General features: G+C 45.7%; 1 protein-coding gene across 2 annotated transcripts in view; it reads right to left on the reverse strand.

Moving 5' to 3' along the window:
• Positions 1-16,229, reverse strand: part of LOC117364804 (proline dehydrogenase 1, mitochondrial-like) — a 157,187-nt gene that overhangs the window by 10,959 nt on the left and 129,999 nt on the right. For both annotated transcript variants that reach the window (XM_033954437.1, XM_033954436.1), the window contains one exon: positions 6,716-6,804. In XM_033954437.1, coding sequence (XP_033810328.1) covers positions 6,716-6,804 — 89 coding nt within the window. The remainder of the gene's footprint in view (positions 1-6,715; positions 6,805-16,229) is intronic.

The raw sequence follows: 16,229 nt of genomic DNA on the forward strand, positions 1-16,229 counted from the left end.
CAAGCAGGCCCAGGAGGGCAATAGGAACGCTCAACCATGTAAAGACCAATAAAAAAACCCCAGCGAGTATATTTTGTGCAGAAATAATACTAACAAACAATAGCAATGCTGGTAATGGCTTGAAATTGGCGTCCACCACAGATATACAGAACTAAGTCAATGAGGAAACCTCCTCGGGAAACAAAGCAAGGCGTCTATCATTTAGGATAAATGGACTTCACGTCCCATGCACACCTACCATTCGTCTAACACATACCTTCCAGCAAGACACACCATACCAATCTCACCAGACACACTCCTGTCAAACCCCCCCCCAATCTCACAACCCATGCACACCCCAACCACACACCACACACCGGCCCGAGAGAACACAGAGACTTCAGTGAGTCACCGAGATTCTGCAGATCAGACTCAGGGTGATGCAATAGACTCAGCCACCTCAGCTGAGATACGAAATGCCTCCACAGAGAAACGTAAAGGCGTTTATCAGTGGAAGAAGCGGAATGGTAAGTATGTATCTCAAAGGAGGCAAGCTCCCTCATCTGCTGGATCCATTGCATAAAGGAGGCCGGCGTCTGACTCACCCAGTGCTGTAACAAAAGTTTTTTCATCAGCAAAATCGCAGTGTATAGAAACTTCCTGTGTAGGAAAGTAAACCCCTTCTGCAGGAGCATCCCCTGATCCCCCAGTAGCAGCAGGCCATAATCCCGGGGCACTCATTGTCCAACCAAGTCATCCAAAAAGGGGAGAACCCGAAGCCAAACGGCCATGTAAGGGCATTCCAAGAACATATGAACCAGGGTGCCCATGGCCTTCTGGCAATGAAAACAAGTGGCATCATCCCAAAGACCCATAGCTTTACCCCGAGCTCTGGAGATGTAGGCCCGGTGTAAGATTTTAAATTATGTTTCTCTAAGGTCAGTAGACCCACGAAGAGGGAAATATTAGCAAAAAGATCCAAAAAATAAGCTCTGTCATAGGCAGCTGCCAAATCCTTAGACCACAGGCTGCGAGAATGGTGCAAGGAGATGAACTTCGGATTCCTGCACCATGGAGAGACACTACTAGGACTACAGGGACCAGATGGGCTACACTTGACGGGAAGAGGGAAGAACGTCCTTGGACACCGACTGGTCCCCCTACTTCACAAGGCTTTAAACTAGGTAAGTTGGGGGAGGGTACAGGCACCAACAACCTATCTGATGAGCTATGCAGCCAATACTTTTTTGAGACTGAGGTAAGTAAACACCACAATTTTGGGTCTGGGCCTGGGGCGAGTACACGCATTTCTGAGTTTGGGGTAGGTTCACATTGTAATTCTGGGTCTAGGGAGGGTACACACATTGCAAACTGTACTAAAAGAATTAAAGTAGCTCAAGCGGTTATTCCCCCACAGGTTACACACATTTCCAAATCTAGAGTAGGTACACATTGTAACTCTGGGTCTAGGGAAAGTACACAAACTACAATTAGTACTACAAGGGTCCATGTAGCTCAAGCGGGAACAGCCCCTGAGAGACATAGCAAACAGACTACATGGAGGGCTATGTACGTCAACGCCCACAGTTTGGGCAACAAGATCCTGGAATTAGAGACTGAAATGAGGAACGCTGACCTAGATGTGGTGGCGATATCTGAGACCTGGCTCACAGACTCCCACGGGTGGGACATGGTCATACCAGGTTACAACTTGCTTCGCCAAGACAGGGAGGGCAGAATGGGAGGAGGGGTAGCAATATACACTAAGGATGATATTAAAGTCACCAGAATCACAGATATCATGTACACAGGGGAATCCCTTTGGGTAAATTTAGCCAGGGGGAATGACAAATGCCTTTATCTTGGCGTAATATACAGACCCCCAAGGCAACAAGATGACCAGGATATGGAATTAATCGGCGACATAGAGAATATCACCTTACGTGGGGATACAGTGTAGAGAGTTGCGCGGGGACAGAAATCCCACCCGTCCCCACCCGTCCCCGCCAAAATCCCACCCATCCCCACCCGTCCCCGTGAGGAATCCCTCCGTCCCCACCCGTCCCCGTGAGGAATCCCTCCGTCCCCACCCGTCCCCGCGAGGAATCCCCTCCGTCCCCACCCGTCCCCGCGAGGAATCCCCTCCGTCCCCACCCGTCCCCGCGAGGAATCCCCTCCGTCACCATCCTTCCCTATAAACTTCAGAAATAGTTATTTTATTTAATTATGCTACTGAATTAAAGGCTCTGGTAGAGACCCATTTACAAATAAGCAAAGAGACTATTAATTTGGAAATATTAATTGGGAAGAATACATACTTTGTAAATGGGTTTCTACCAGAACCTCTAATGTAAATATAAAATATAAATACTCAGCTGATGAGAACCCACAAACTGTCAGCTGAGGACTTCCTTTGCAGTTGGCCTGGGGTCCCTTTTGCCAAGCTTGGCAGGCAGCAGTAGCGTCCCTGAGTCACAGATGCTGGCACCTCAGTGGCTCATGGATGCTGCCAGCGACTGCTGCGCTTGGTGGAGGGGAGTTCTGACCATCTCTAGAGGAGGTCCTCTGCTGGCGGTGCTTGGGGATCCCCACCAGTCACAGCAAGGGCCAACAAGTACTTCAACACTGTAGAAATAAAACCAGAAATGCATTTCCTTTTCTTTTGAACACAAAACAAAGATATCTGCCATATACATTTCCCAAGGCAGATGACTCTATGCAATGTCACCTCGGTAACAAAATACAAAAATAGACAAATACACCCCCTCCCTTTTTACTAAACCACAATAGTAGGTTTTAGCACAGGGAGTTACGCTGAATGCCTCGCGCTGCTCTCAATGCTCATAGGCTCCCTGCGCTAAAAAACAATATTGCGGTTTAGTAAAAGGGAGCCATAGTGCAAAATATAGACAGCAGATATAAATTCTCAAAACAGACACATTTTGATCACTAAATTGAAAATAAAATCATTTTTCCTATCTTTGCTGTTTGGTGATTTCATGAGTCTCTGGTTGCACTTTCTTCTTCTGACTGTGCATCCAATCTTTCTTCCTTTCTTTCAGCCTCCTGTATGTTTCCTCTCCTCCAGACCTCATTCTCTCCCCCAACTTTTTCTTTCTGTCTCCCTGTTCCCCCTTCTTTCTGTCTCTCTGTCTGCCCCCTTTCTTTCTTTCTCCGTGCCCTCCCCCAAGCCACTCGGTTTGCTGCCACCGCCATCGGGGAATAGTCCCCAAGCCACCGCTGTCCCAAGCTTTCCCTGCAGAAGCGTCGCGCTGACCAGCATTCCGCTCCCTGACGTCAATTCTGACGTAGGAGAGGAAGTTCCGGGCCAACAAGGCATTTCTCCTCATTCCATCCAGCCTGAGCCCCATCTCTCCTTGATCCAGCATTTCCCTTCTGTGTCTGTCAGAATTACCATTCCACCTATTTTCCAGCATCACCCTTCTTTGTGTCCATCTCACCTATATCCCTATCTCACCACTTTTTCAGAATCTTCATTTGTCTCTGTCCTTGTCTTTACCCCATATTCACCATTTGCCCTTTCAATGTCTTTATCTCCCCCCCCCCACACACTTTTTCAGCATTACTTCTATGTCTCTATTTCACCTCCTCTTCATGTCCCCTCTGTATCTCTATCCTTATTCAGTAGGTCCTGCTTACTCTTTCTCTTCTTTGTGCCACTATCTCCATTTTCAGCTTTCCCCCCTTTTCCTTTGTTAATGCACCCTGTAGCCAGAATCTTTCCACCCTCCCTCCACTCCGGCCCAACCCAGTATGAAATATTTCCTTTTGTTTCTCTCCCCTCTCTCTTCTCCTCCCTCACCCACGAGTCCTGCATCTGGCCCTCTCCCTTCTACCTGCACCTGGCAACACCCCCCTGCTCCGCGGCTCTCTTAAGCAACTCGTCAGCAGCGGTGATCAAGACAAGCTGCCGACATCGAGGCCTTCCCTCTACGAGTCCCACCTTTGTGGAAAAAGGAAGTTGAAACAAGCGGGACTCGCAGAGGGTAGGCCCCGACGCCAGAAGCTTGTGTCGATCGTTGCCGAAGAGAGCCGCAGGTAGAAGGGAGAGGGAGATAGGAAGGCTGTAGAAGCTCCGGAGCATGACACCGAACCCGGCCAGGATGATTTCTTTTTCAGGCTGCTGCTGCCGCTGCCATCCCCCACCCGAAATGACAAAAAACAGCCTAATGCCCGCGTCGGGAAATAGCCATGCTGAGCAGTGAGCTCAGCACGTACACAGATGAAAGCCTTGCTTGCTGATTGGTCCGGCGGCACGGTGGGGCGGGGCCGCCGGACCAATCAGCAAGCAAGGCTTTCATCTGTGTACGTGCTGAGCTCACTGCTCAACATGGCTATTTCCCGACGCGACGCCAGACTTGTAATGTAAGCTGCATGCTTGCATCGCCAGAATTTAGGTAGGTTGTTTTCATCCCCGTGGGAGTCCCGTGGGCAAGGGGGCGTCCCCGTGGGAGTCCCGTGGGTCAGGGGGGCATCCCCGTGGGAGTCCCGTGGGCCAGGGGGCGTCCCCGTGGGAGTCCCGTGGGCCAGGGGGGGAACCCGCGGGATCCCCGCGGGACCCCCGCGATCCCCGTTCCCGTGCAGACCTCTAATACAGTGCTGTTATGTGACTTCAATATGCCGGATGTAGATTGGAATACACTTTCCTCTGCATCCAGCAGCAGCAGGAGACTATTGAACTCTATGAAGGGAGCTAAACTGAGGCAACTGGTGTTGGAGCCAACAAGGGAGCAGGCAATACTGGACCTGATACTTACCAATGGCGAAAGTGTTACAGAGGTCTCAGTGGGCGACACGTTGGCCTCCAGCGACCACAACATGGTATGGTTCAATCTCAGGAAGGGTTTCGCCAAAACTAACACATTGACCAAGGTCCTTAGCTTCAAGGACACCAACTTCGAAGGCATGGGGGATTTCATCCATCAGGCGCTACAAAACCGAGCAGTAACAGATAACGTAGAAGAACTGTGGTCAACTCTGAAAGCTACCATTCAAGAGGCAACCAACTGCTATATAAAATCAGTGAGTAAACGACGCAGGAACAATAAGCCACAATGGTTCTCTGCGGAGATCTAGAACCTAAAATAAAAGATAAAAGAGAAGAAAAGAGCGTTCATCTCTTACAAACAATCAGGGACTCAGGACTCTAGAGAAGACTATTTGGCCAAGGCGAGAGCCGTCAAAACAGCAGTTAGAGAGGCCAAATTCCGAATGGAGGAAACTTTAGTAAAGAACATCAAGAAGGGCGATAAATCCTTCTTCAGGTATATTAGCGACAGAAACCGAAACACAGGTGGGATAGTACGCCTTAGGAAACCAGATGGGAACTATGTGGAAGCTGACTCGGAAAAAGCTAAATTGTTAAACAAATACTTCTGTTCGGTCTTCACCCGCGAGGCGCCAGGATCCGGCCCTCAGCTACAGAAAAAGGATGGCTCAGTAGACCCGTTTAGTAATTTCATGTTTACGGCAAGCAGTGTCTACTGTGAACTGTCTAACCTCAAGGTTAACAAAGCAATGGGGCCAGACAACCTACACCCCAGGGTGCTCAGGGAGTTAAGGGCGTCCTGGCGGAACCACTATCCGCGCTCTTCAATCTCTCCCTTAGTACAGGTAGAGTCCCGTTGGACTGGAAAACGGCTAACGTCATTCCACTCCACAAAAAAGGTTGCAGGACGGAGGCTGCGAACTACAGACCAGTGAGCCTCACATCAATAGTGAGCAAACTAATGGAAACTCTAATCAAACGCCAATTGGACATGATCCTGGACATGGAGAACCTATGGGATCCCCGTCAACATGGATTTACCAAGGGGAGATCCTGCCAATCCAACCTGATCAGCTTCTTTGACTGGGTGACGGGGAAGCTCGATGTTGGAGAGTCCATGGACATTGTATACTTGGACTTCAGCAAAGCATTCGATAGTGTACCACACCGCAGGTTATTGAGCAAAATGAGTTCTATAGGATTAGGTAACACATTGTCAAAATGGGTTGGAGACTGGCTTGGAGGTAGGCTTCAGAGGGTGGTGGTGAACGGCACCCCCTCCGAAACCCCCTTGTAGACTTCAATCATATCTCCTCTCAGCCGTCTCTTTTCCAAGCTGAAGAGCCCTAACCGTTTTAGTCTTTCCTCATAGGTGAGGCGTTCCATCCCCTTTACCATCTTGGCTGCTCTTCTTTGAACCTTTTCTAGCGCCACTATATCTTTCTTAAGATGTGGAGAGGTAGATCTGGGAGTCATCAGCATAGAGATGATATTGAAAACCATGGGAGGAGATCAGTGTACCAAGAAATCGAGTATATACAGAAAAGAGGATAGGGTCCAGGACGGAGCCTTGGGGTACACCAATAGACAGTAGGATGGCAGTGGAGGAGGATCCACCGTAACATATACTGAAAGTATGATGGGAGAGATAGGAAGAAACCCAGGAGAAAACAGAACTCTGGAATCCCAGTGAGGACAGCGTCTCAAGAAGGAGGTGGTGATCAACAGTGTCGAGAAGAATGAGGATAGAGTAGAGTCCATTGGATTTGACCAGAAACAGGTCGTCAGAGACTTTAGCAAGAGCTGTTTCTGTAGAATGGAGAGGGCGAAAGCCCGATTGAAGTGGGTCAAGAATTTTATGAGAAGAAAGGAAGTCCAGTCAACGTCATACATCAAGCATAACTCTCCCCCCAAAAAACAAACCCCCCCCCAAAACCCTAGACTTACCAAGCGGGAAAGTAATCTGATCACACATGCCCAGTAACTGGCCAAAGTAGACTTTGTTGTCAGAGGGTTTGATGCCCAATTCATTCATCCTGTAACCACAAAACCAAAGGAAAAAGAGCCACAGCATTAGTCCAGGTCACAGGAACTAATAAGCATTAACAGAGATATTTAAATAGGCCTAAACACAGGCATGCCTGCTAAGTACGTTGACATTAGAGCCAGTTCATACAAATGATATTCCTGTTATATGATATTAATGTTACATGTAGCAAGGAGATCATATTTGACCCATAGCTTTTTAGGGTCCTACAGAGTTGTGCCTGTGATAGGGAAAACTCTTATAGTCCAGAAGACAAAGCAAAAAACACTCGATGAGCATGATGTCGTGGTAATGGTGCTCCCTCACACCCCCACCTCCCCCCAGGCAACAAAAAAAAAATTACTGGTGCCTTAGGTTTTTTGACCTGTTCCTGGGATTATTTAGGGCGCTGATTCAGAAAACTGCACTGCATAGACCGCATCAGCTCTAATTTCATAGATATGGTTGAATTTATTAATTTTTTTACTGCTATTTAAAAGATATCTTCTGCTGAATTGGGATGTCATAACAAGCTCTCTTTTTTGAATGAGAAATTTATGTATTTAAATTACCTACTTTTTTTTGCGTAGATTTGAAGATGGTTAATTTTGGTCAACAAAGTGGGTACACAAAGTATCCTTGCTTTTTATGTCTTTGGGATAGTAGAGCCAAACATGAACATTGGGCAAAAAACAAGTGGCCTCCAAGGGAATACATGGTGCTTGGAAGACAAAATGTACCTTTGATAGCACGAGAGAGAATCCTATTGCCACCACCTGATGAAACAATTTGCAAAGGCTGTGAATAGCACATACCTGGACTTACCATGGAAAAACTGAAGGCAGACAACTTAAGAGTATCAATGAAGAGAATTGAATCATGTGTCTGGTCTTCATTTCTTCTTGTGAAAAACTTTCTTGGTAACAAGAAAGCAGAAAACTACACACAATCAGTAGAGGATATGCTCTTTCATTTCAACAGGCTTGGCTGTAACATGAGTGTTAAAGAACATTATCTGCACAGTCACTTAGAGATAGATCAGACATTTGAATGCCGTTTCCCCTCATTTGCATGCACGGATCGGAGGATGATCGGGACAGAGGTTAGTGAATCGGGTCGCAAAGGGGTCAGTACACGATCAGTTTGCGACTCGATTCACTAACCTCGGTCCCGATCATCCTCTGATACAAATGAGGGGGGAACAGCATGCGAATGTAGGCAGGCAGCGATTCACTAAACAAAATGAGGGAAACCAACTGGGCTGACCGATCCAAAAATAAGTGACTGCTGAGGACCAGTCGCTCAGGTCCTTTCCGACTGCCCTGCTTCGGCCGCCCTGTTCTCAGCCCCCGACTTTCCAACATTCTGCCCTGATCGCCTTCCCTGCAATGCGAGGCACTAGTTTTAACCCGTGGGTTTAAAGTGGGTTAAAACCACGGGCTTGCTGAGCTCGCAAAAGTTAGAAAAGATAAGAGTAAAAAAAAAAAAAAAAAAAAGAAAAGATTGCTGCTACTTTAAGCATGCACAAATCATCTACAGATGGTCTGCGCATGCATCAGGATCGCTCAGTTGGGGGGCGTAATTCCAATCTCCCTCATTTGCATGAGGGCGATTTGTGAATCAGCCCCCCGGACATGAATTGGATCCCTTAAGATCGGATCAGATCTGTGCCCTTAGTGAATCTAACCCTTAGATCGTTTTCCAGAGAACTTTGGTGACTTAAGTGAAGAGCAAGGTGAAAGATTTCACCAAGACATAAAAACAATGGAAGCCAGATACCAAGGAAGATGGGATGCTCACATGAAGGCAGACTATTGTTGGAATCTTATGCGGGATTGTCCAGGCAGATCCCACAAACAGGGCCAGATTAAAGGATAGGCCCAGTAGGCACATGCCTAGGGTCCAAAATGGTGAGGGGGGCCCATCGGTGCATTTCTCCCCACCCTGGCTAGATTTTCCGGCAGCAGTGTCACGTTCGTCGTCCCCCCCTCCCCTCTCAGTGCAGTCGAACCCCTGCTGACCCTCCCCATCTCTCCCTCCCACCACGAGACGACCAACAAATCTCCCGGCTCCAGCAGCTTTGGCAGCCGCAGCACTCTAAATATGCTACTTCACGGCCTTCTACTGCCCGTGATTTCTTCTGCCATGTTACTGATGACATCAGTGATGCGGCAGAGGGAATCACGGGAGGTAGAAGTCTGCGAAGCAGCGTGTTTAGAGTGTTGCGGCTGCTGACGCTGCTGGAGCCAGGAGATTTGTTGGTCGTCTCGCGGTGGGAAGGTCAGAGGGGAGGGAGAGATGGGAGGGCCAGCGGGGTTCGGCTGCATGGCAGTGGCAGTGGTGGCAGCGGGGGTGGAAATGGAAAGATGCTGCTCAAGGGTTCTACTGCACCGGGGGGGGGGGGTGGAAGGGAGGGATAGAAAAATGCCCTGCAAAGGTTCTGCTTCACAGGGAGGGAGGGGGGGGGAAGAAAGATGCTGCTCAAATTCTGCTTTGGGGGAGGGTGAGAGGGAGGGATAGAAAGATGCTGTAGAGGGAAGGCACAAGGGGATGGGTGAGAGGGGAGGAAAGATGCTGTTTCCTCCTTGGAGGCTTGTATCAGAGGGGAAGCTTTGGGCCGAGCACCGCTTGGAAGATAATATTTGCCATTGGCGCCGGGACCCGTTTGACAAAGAAAACGTTGGAAAGGTGACCCATGAAAGTTAGGGAAAGAGAGATGGGTCAACTAGGGGGAGAGGTTAGGTGGACAGATGATGAAGTGGGGAGAAGGAAGAGAGAGAGAGAGAGAAGAGGGCAGACGATGGAAGTGGGGAGAACTTGTGCCCTCAGTGTCAGGAGCATGTGGAAAACAAGCAGCAGCAGAGAGGAGGTGAATGGGCAGGATAGCGTGATGGAATTGGGGTGAAGGAAGAGAAGGAGAGAGATGATGGAAGTAGGGAGAAGGGAGAGAGAGAAAAGGGCAGATGGATGTCAGTTGAGAGCAGATGCTGAATGGAAGTGGAGAAAGAGAACACATACTGGATGGAAGGAGGGGATAGAGAAAAAAATGGCATATGCTGGATGGGGAGAAGAAGATAGTTAGTGAGATAGTGGAGGGATGAAGGAAAGGGGTGGCAATCTGTGGGTATACACAGTGAAAAGAGAGAAATTGAGGACTGAATAGTAAGAGAGAATTTAATATAGACAGAAGCAGAAAATGGAGAAGAGAGGGATGCCAGAGCATGGGGGCGTGTGGAGGGCAGGAGGAGAAATGGAAAGATGGAAGGGGGTTGGCAGACAGTTTCTGGAAGGGGCAGACAGTGGATGGAAGGAAGAAAATAACAAGATGAGGAAAGCAGAAACTGGGAAACAAAGGTTGTTAGGTGCTATAAACTCGTGCTCGAGTACTAGTCCAATGTTAGATGAATATTGGAGAAGTGCAAAGAATACCAAAAACCCCTTATACCTTTGCTTCATCGACTACAACAAAGCTTTGTGGATTACAATAAACTATGGAGAACTCAAGTGCAAATGGGAATCCCCAAACACATAATTCAGCTGATAAGAGAGCCTATATGAAAATTAAGATGACAAAGATAGAAAAAAAAAAATCATTTTTTTTGCTATAGGATAAAGTAGTATTGTAGCTGTGTTGATAATTGTTTATAAATAGAAAATGGAAATACGGTGATTGTTTTATTGGACTAATTTTAATACATGTTTGACTAATTTTCAGAGACCAAATTCTCCTTCCTCAGGTCAGCACAGGATACTGTAACAGGAAGAGGGTTTGACTTCTCAAAGCTAATTTTAAAATGTATTAGTTCAATAAAATGATATCTTATTTTCCATTTTTTGTTTTATTTGGTAATTTGTAAAGTGCTTTGTTATTTCTCTTTTTTTCAAATTTACAGTATTGGGGGATATGCACCACTGTTTCTTCACCCCCTAAACTGTACCATTCCTTCGGTTTGTAGCACAAGCCATCGGACTGACTGCTCTCCAATGATCATCAGAACAGCGCAGAACATTTAGTCCGCCAGCCAGCTCTATAAAGCTCTTCTATGCTTTTGTAAAGGGGGGGGGATAGTTTGTGATTACTTATTCCATACACGTTGGATTCTTTGGTGGACCGCTTGTTGTTTTGTTACAAATTAACGTACATGGAGTGGAACGTAGCAGAGGAGTTACAGATTTGGTTGTGGGTTAAAGTTGGGCGACAGAGTGAGGAAGTTGAGAAGAGTTGCAAACTTGGTTATTAATATAGACTTACGTTTCGGATAGTGTTACTGCTTTACAATTCATTTGAACACTTTTATATACATATGGAAAGGGTTCAGAGTTAAAGTTAAAGGGAAGGAAGGAGGATTTGTTCAGAGATGTTTGGGGCTTGCATAGAACTAAAACTGTACACTGGTTTGGTAATCTTTGTTGTTTGTTTTGGATTTTATAAGAAAAGAAAAAAGAAATACAATTGGAAATAAAGAAGAAAATACGATTGTGCTTTTGGTATGAAAAAAGTCGATTTTCATGTTGTACGCTTTGCTTTCAATTTTTAATATGTTGCCTTCATGCTTAGAAAATATTAATTTAAACACTACATTAAAATATCCAGATTTTTTGAATGGGTGAGTAGAGTGGTATATGGCACACGTTCTGTACTCAAAAACTAGAGCTGATAGGAGAAAACTGGTACAATTTTTGGGAATCAGTCTGTCAAATATACCCAGAAACAGGTCTAACATTTGAGGCCAGTGTTAAGACTCATTCACTCCCTTTGTGCAGGAGACAAACTCAAGTTGAACTTCATTTTGAAGGGTGGGGAGGGCTGGTTCCTATAGCCTACTCGTTCTTTCATCCTGGGCCTGTTAACAAGGAAACACTGCTATGCACTCACTTTAATATCCATTTGGGCATCTTAAAAGCTTAGTACATATCAGTGTAAACACAGGATGGTCTACCATTTTCAGCTCTTTTCTAAAACCTCTGGCACCATCTTGTGGTGAAGCAGGGGAAGCCACAAACCAGATGACAGCAGGATGACAAATTGTAGGATTGACAAATACTTTGTCATTTTATGAATGGTTGCACTTTAGCAGAAGTGGTGGCAATGAAAATGGTTAACGGAATTTAAAAATGCATAGGATAAAATACAACACAGTCCAAGTTGAAAAAAATTTGATATACTGCTTAAAGATTGTCTAAGCAGTGTACATTACATTTAAAAATGTAAAATCTTTTGGGGATACATAATTATGACAAGGATAGAACAAAACGTACAGGAACAAGGGAGATAGAACTACAACCGTAATAGGAAAGAGACAGAGAAGGGCGATAGAATAGGGAGTCCTGAATTGAAAGACTTTGATGCAACTCTGGTGACGAGGACGTTTGCAGGCTGGATTTTGATTTGTAGTATCACATTCTACCTTATGCTACCCTGTTTCCCCGAATATATGACACTGTCTTATATTTTTAAAAACTCCAAAATATGCACAAGGTCTTATTTTCAGGGGGATGTCTTATTTTTCCATGAAGAAGAATACAGTACACATTTATTGCTGAAAAAAAGACATTTATTACCTGTATATGGTACAGGTCATCACAAACCAGAAAAAACTGTATCACAAACCAGAAAAACATTTAAGGCCCTGATTCTCCAAAAGTGCGTCCCGATTTTAGGCAGCTGTAGACGTCCTACAGCTGTCTAATCAGCCAATCGGGATGCACGTTTTTTTAAAAAAAATGCTCCCCAGGCAGGCCGCCCGGGAGAGGCGTCCTATACTAAACGCCGATTCTGTAACCGGCGTCTTTAGAGAATCGGGTTAAATTAGACGCGGCCGCTATACTTATGGCAGCAAGGGATCTCCCTGCTGCAATATGTATAGCGGCCGCGGTTGTTGCGGCCGCCTGTCCCATCACCAACAGGAGAATGCCTAACTCCTCCTGTCGGAACCCCTAGTCCCCTCCCCCCCCAAACTCGTAATCGCCGACAGGAGGATGCCCAACTCCTCCTGTCGGAACCCCGGACCCCCCTCCCCCCCAAACTCGTAATCGCCGACAGAAACCCCAGGAGCCCAGCCTCCCACAGGGCCAGAAGTACCAAACGGGATACAGTGTTGCAACTTACATGGAAGAAATAAAAGAACACAGCAAGCCACACCAAAATAAGACTGAAGGAGGACCTTCCCACCCCCAACCCCCTCCCACACTCCCCCCCAAGCCCAACCCCACCCAATCCAAACTCCCCTTCCCTCCACCCACCCCCATTCCTAATCGTCCCCCATACACTGCAAAACCAATAAGCGCTCCATCCCGCCAAGCAGGCCGGAGTGACGGAGACACGAGAAATGTGGACAAGGCCCCAAGTTCCCCCCAACCCCACCCACCCACCTCCAAGAAACCAGATCAAGTCCCAACTTGGCGCAGGCCTTCCATACCCCAGCCAACCACACTACTCACACACGCAGATACACAAACCTCTCCACACACACCATCCAAAGAGGGGGAGGACAAGGATCCCAAGGCACTAAAATCAACTTGGGACTGCCAAGTCCCCTAATCTCAAAGCATTAGATTCATCTCCCACATCCCAATCATACATCCCTTCCCGCAATTCCAAACGCTCACCCAGACACACATGTTCTACCCTGAAAAACCCAAACATTCTAAAAGTAGTAGAGACCAACTGAGAGCACTCAGAGCTAGGCGCCAGCTGAGAAGAGGATCCCAGCCAGAACTGGAAACTGTGCCCTGTACACAAAACCAAACTCAGGAACAGCCAATGTCCAGATGGGCGACCCCACAACCACATGAAAACCCCTCCACACATGTGCAGCATGAAACAGGGGATCGCAAGAGTAAGTCCAAAGCAGCACACAAGGAGGCACGCCCAGCAAAAGAGCCAGCCACCAGTCAGCAACAAAGTTTGTTTTAATAACACTACTTCTAATATTTTTACTTCTGTAAATGGCGTCCCACAAGGCTCCATACTGTCTCCACTCTTATTTAATATATTTCTTGCCCCATTATTAACTCTATGCCAATCAATTGGCTTTAATGTCTTCGCTTACGCTGACGACATTCAACTTTTACACCCCATAGATATTGATAACCCTTTAGATACTTCAGAGATTAATGCAAAATTAGAGAAAATACATCTTTGGTTAAATAATAACAGGCTCGCATTAAACATTAATAAATCCAATGTATTACTGTTTCCTTGGAAAGATAATCCAAAGCTTAAATTTCCGATTTCTATCAAGGATCATCCCTTACAAGAGGTAGACAACATTAAAATATTAGGCGTTTAGATTGTTGTTAAACAATTTGTGAAAATTATAAATAAATAAAATAAAAAAAAATAAAAAAAAAAATAAAAAAAAAAAATAAAAAAAAAAAAATAATAAAAAAAAAAAAATAAAAAAAAAAAAAATTAAAAAAAATAAAAATATTAGGCGTTATCTTTGACCATAAACTTTCCTTTCATAACCATATCAGCAATGTCATAAAGTCATCTTTCTTTAGGCTTCGTCAAATCCGATCTGTTGCACAATTCCTTAACAATAATTCTCTTAATATTCTTATCCACTCTCTCATTATTTCAAAGATTGATTACTGTAATGCACTTTTTAAAGGCATAGCTCAAAAGGAAATCAAACGTTTACAGATCATACAAAATACTTCTATTAAGCTCATTTTCAAAGCCAAAAAATTCGATCATGTTACTCCACTCCTTAAGGAAGCCCATTGGCTTCCTGTTGCTCATAGAATCATATATAAACTTAGTCTGCTCACTTTCAAATCTCTTTCTTTTAAAACCCCGGCCTTTATTTATAAATTACTTATCCCTTACACAACGAATAGAACACTTAGATCTACTGAACAACATTTGTTAACAATTCCATCTCTTAAAATCATAAATACACGACGCCAAATCTGGAATTCCTTACCCTACCATTTGAGACAAGAAACCAACTTAGAAAAATTTTAAAGTAACCTGAAAACTTTTTTATTTACTGATGCCTTTTAAGTCAATAATTTCATTATAAAATAATTCCAAAACTTTGTTTTACCCCTGCCTCATGTACCTTCCCTAAATGTTTTCCCCATCTTTATATTACAATGTAACTTCTAGCCCTTCTCTTTCCAAAGTGTTTCCAGTATTGTCAAATTTGTCATTAGTTTAGTCATCATTCTTTAATGTATTACTTTTTAAATTGTAATTTTATTATGTACATCGCTTTGAATTAAGATAAAGCGATTAATCAAATCTGAATAAACTTGAAACTTGAAGTATAGAAACATAGAAGATGACGGCAGATAAGGGCCATAGCCCATCAGGTCTGCCCACTCTACTGACCCACCCCCAAGTCTACTATCCTAGGGATCCCACTCCTAGTGACAGGTTCCCTTGGCTTAACCCTCTAAGGGATCCCACATGGGCATCCCATTTGCTCTTAAATTCTTGAACGCTGTTTGCCTCGATCACCTGCACCGGGAGCTAGTTCCAAGGATCAACCACTCTCTCGGTGAAGAAATATTTCCTGGTGTCGCCATGAAATTTCCCGCCCTGAGTTTGAGCGTATGCCCTCTTGTGGCGGAGGGTCCTTTGAGAAAGAGAATCTCTTCTTCCATCTCGATACGGCCAGTAATATACTTAAACGTCTCGATCATGTCTCCTCTCTCCCTACGTTCCTCGAGTGAGTACAGCCGCAAATTTTTCAGCCTTTCCTTGTACGATAGATCCTTGAGCCCCGAGACCACCCAGGTGGCCATCCGTTGCACCGACTCTACTCTCAGCACATCTTTTTGGTAGTGTGGCCTCCAGAATTGCACACAGTATTCCAAATGAGGTCTCATCATGGTTCTGTATAATGGCATTATGACTTCAGGCTTCCGGATGACGAAACTCCTGCGGATGCAACCTAACAACTGTCTTGCCTTAGATGAAGCCTTCTCCACATGATCAGCAGTTTTCATGTCTGCGCTGATGATCACTCCCAAGTCTCGTTCTGTTAAAGTTCTAGCTAAGGTCTCACCATTCAAGGTGTAAGTTCTGCATGTATTTCTGCTGCCGAGGTGCATGATCTTGCATTTCTTAGTGTTGAAGCTCAGCTACCAGGTCCCCAATAGCAGCCATAGGGAAGCAGCAGAATCAAGAGGCTGAGGAAGGTCCAGCCTCTCCAGGGAGAGCATCTAGATAGGCCTGCACCTCCTCCGCAGTTGCATAGGTCTTCCACCCTGCGGCCGTCCAGATCTTCAATGATACCGGGTAAAGCAACAGGAGTGTGTGGCGCAGTGGTTGGATCTACAGCCTCAGCACCCTGGGGTTGTGGGTTCAAACCCCGTGCTGCTCCTTGTGACCCTGGGCAAGTCACTTAATCCTCCATAGCTCCAGGTACGTTAGATAGATTGTGAGCCCACCGGGACAGAGAGGGAAAATGCTTGAGTACC

The sequence above is a fragment of the Geotrypetes seraphini genome, chromosome 8, assembly GCF_902459505.1.
Source record: "Geotrypetes seraphini chromosome 8, aGeoSer1.1, whole genome shotgun sequence".
NCBI lineage: Eukaryota > Metazoa > Chordata > Amphibia > Gymnophiona > Dermophiidae > Geotrypetes > Geotrypetes seraphini.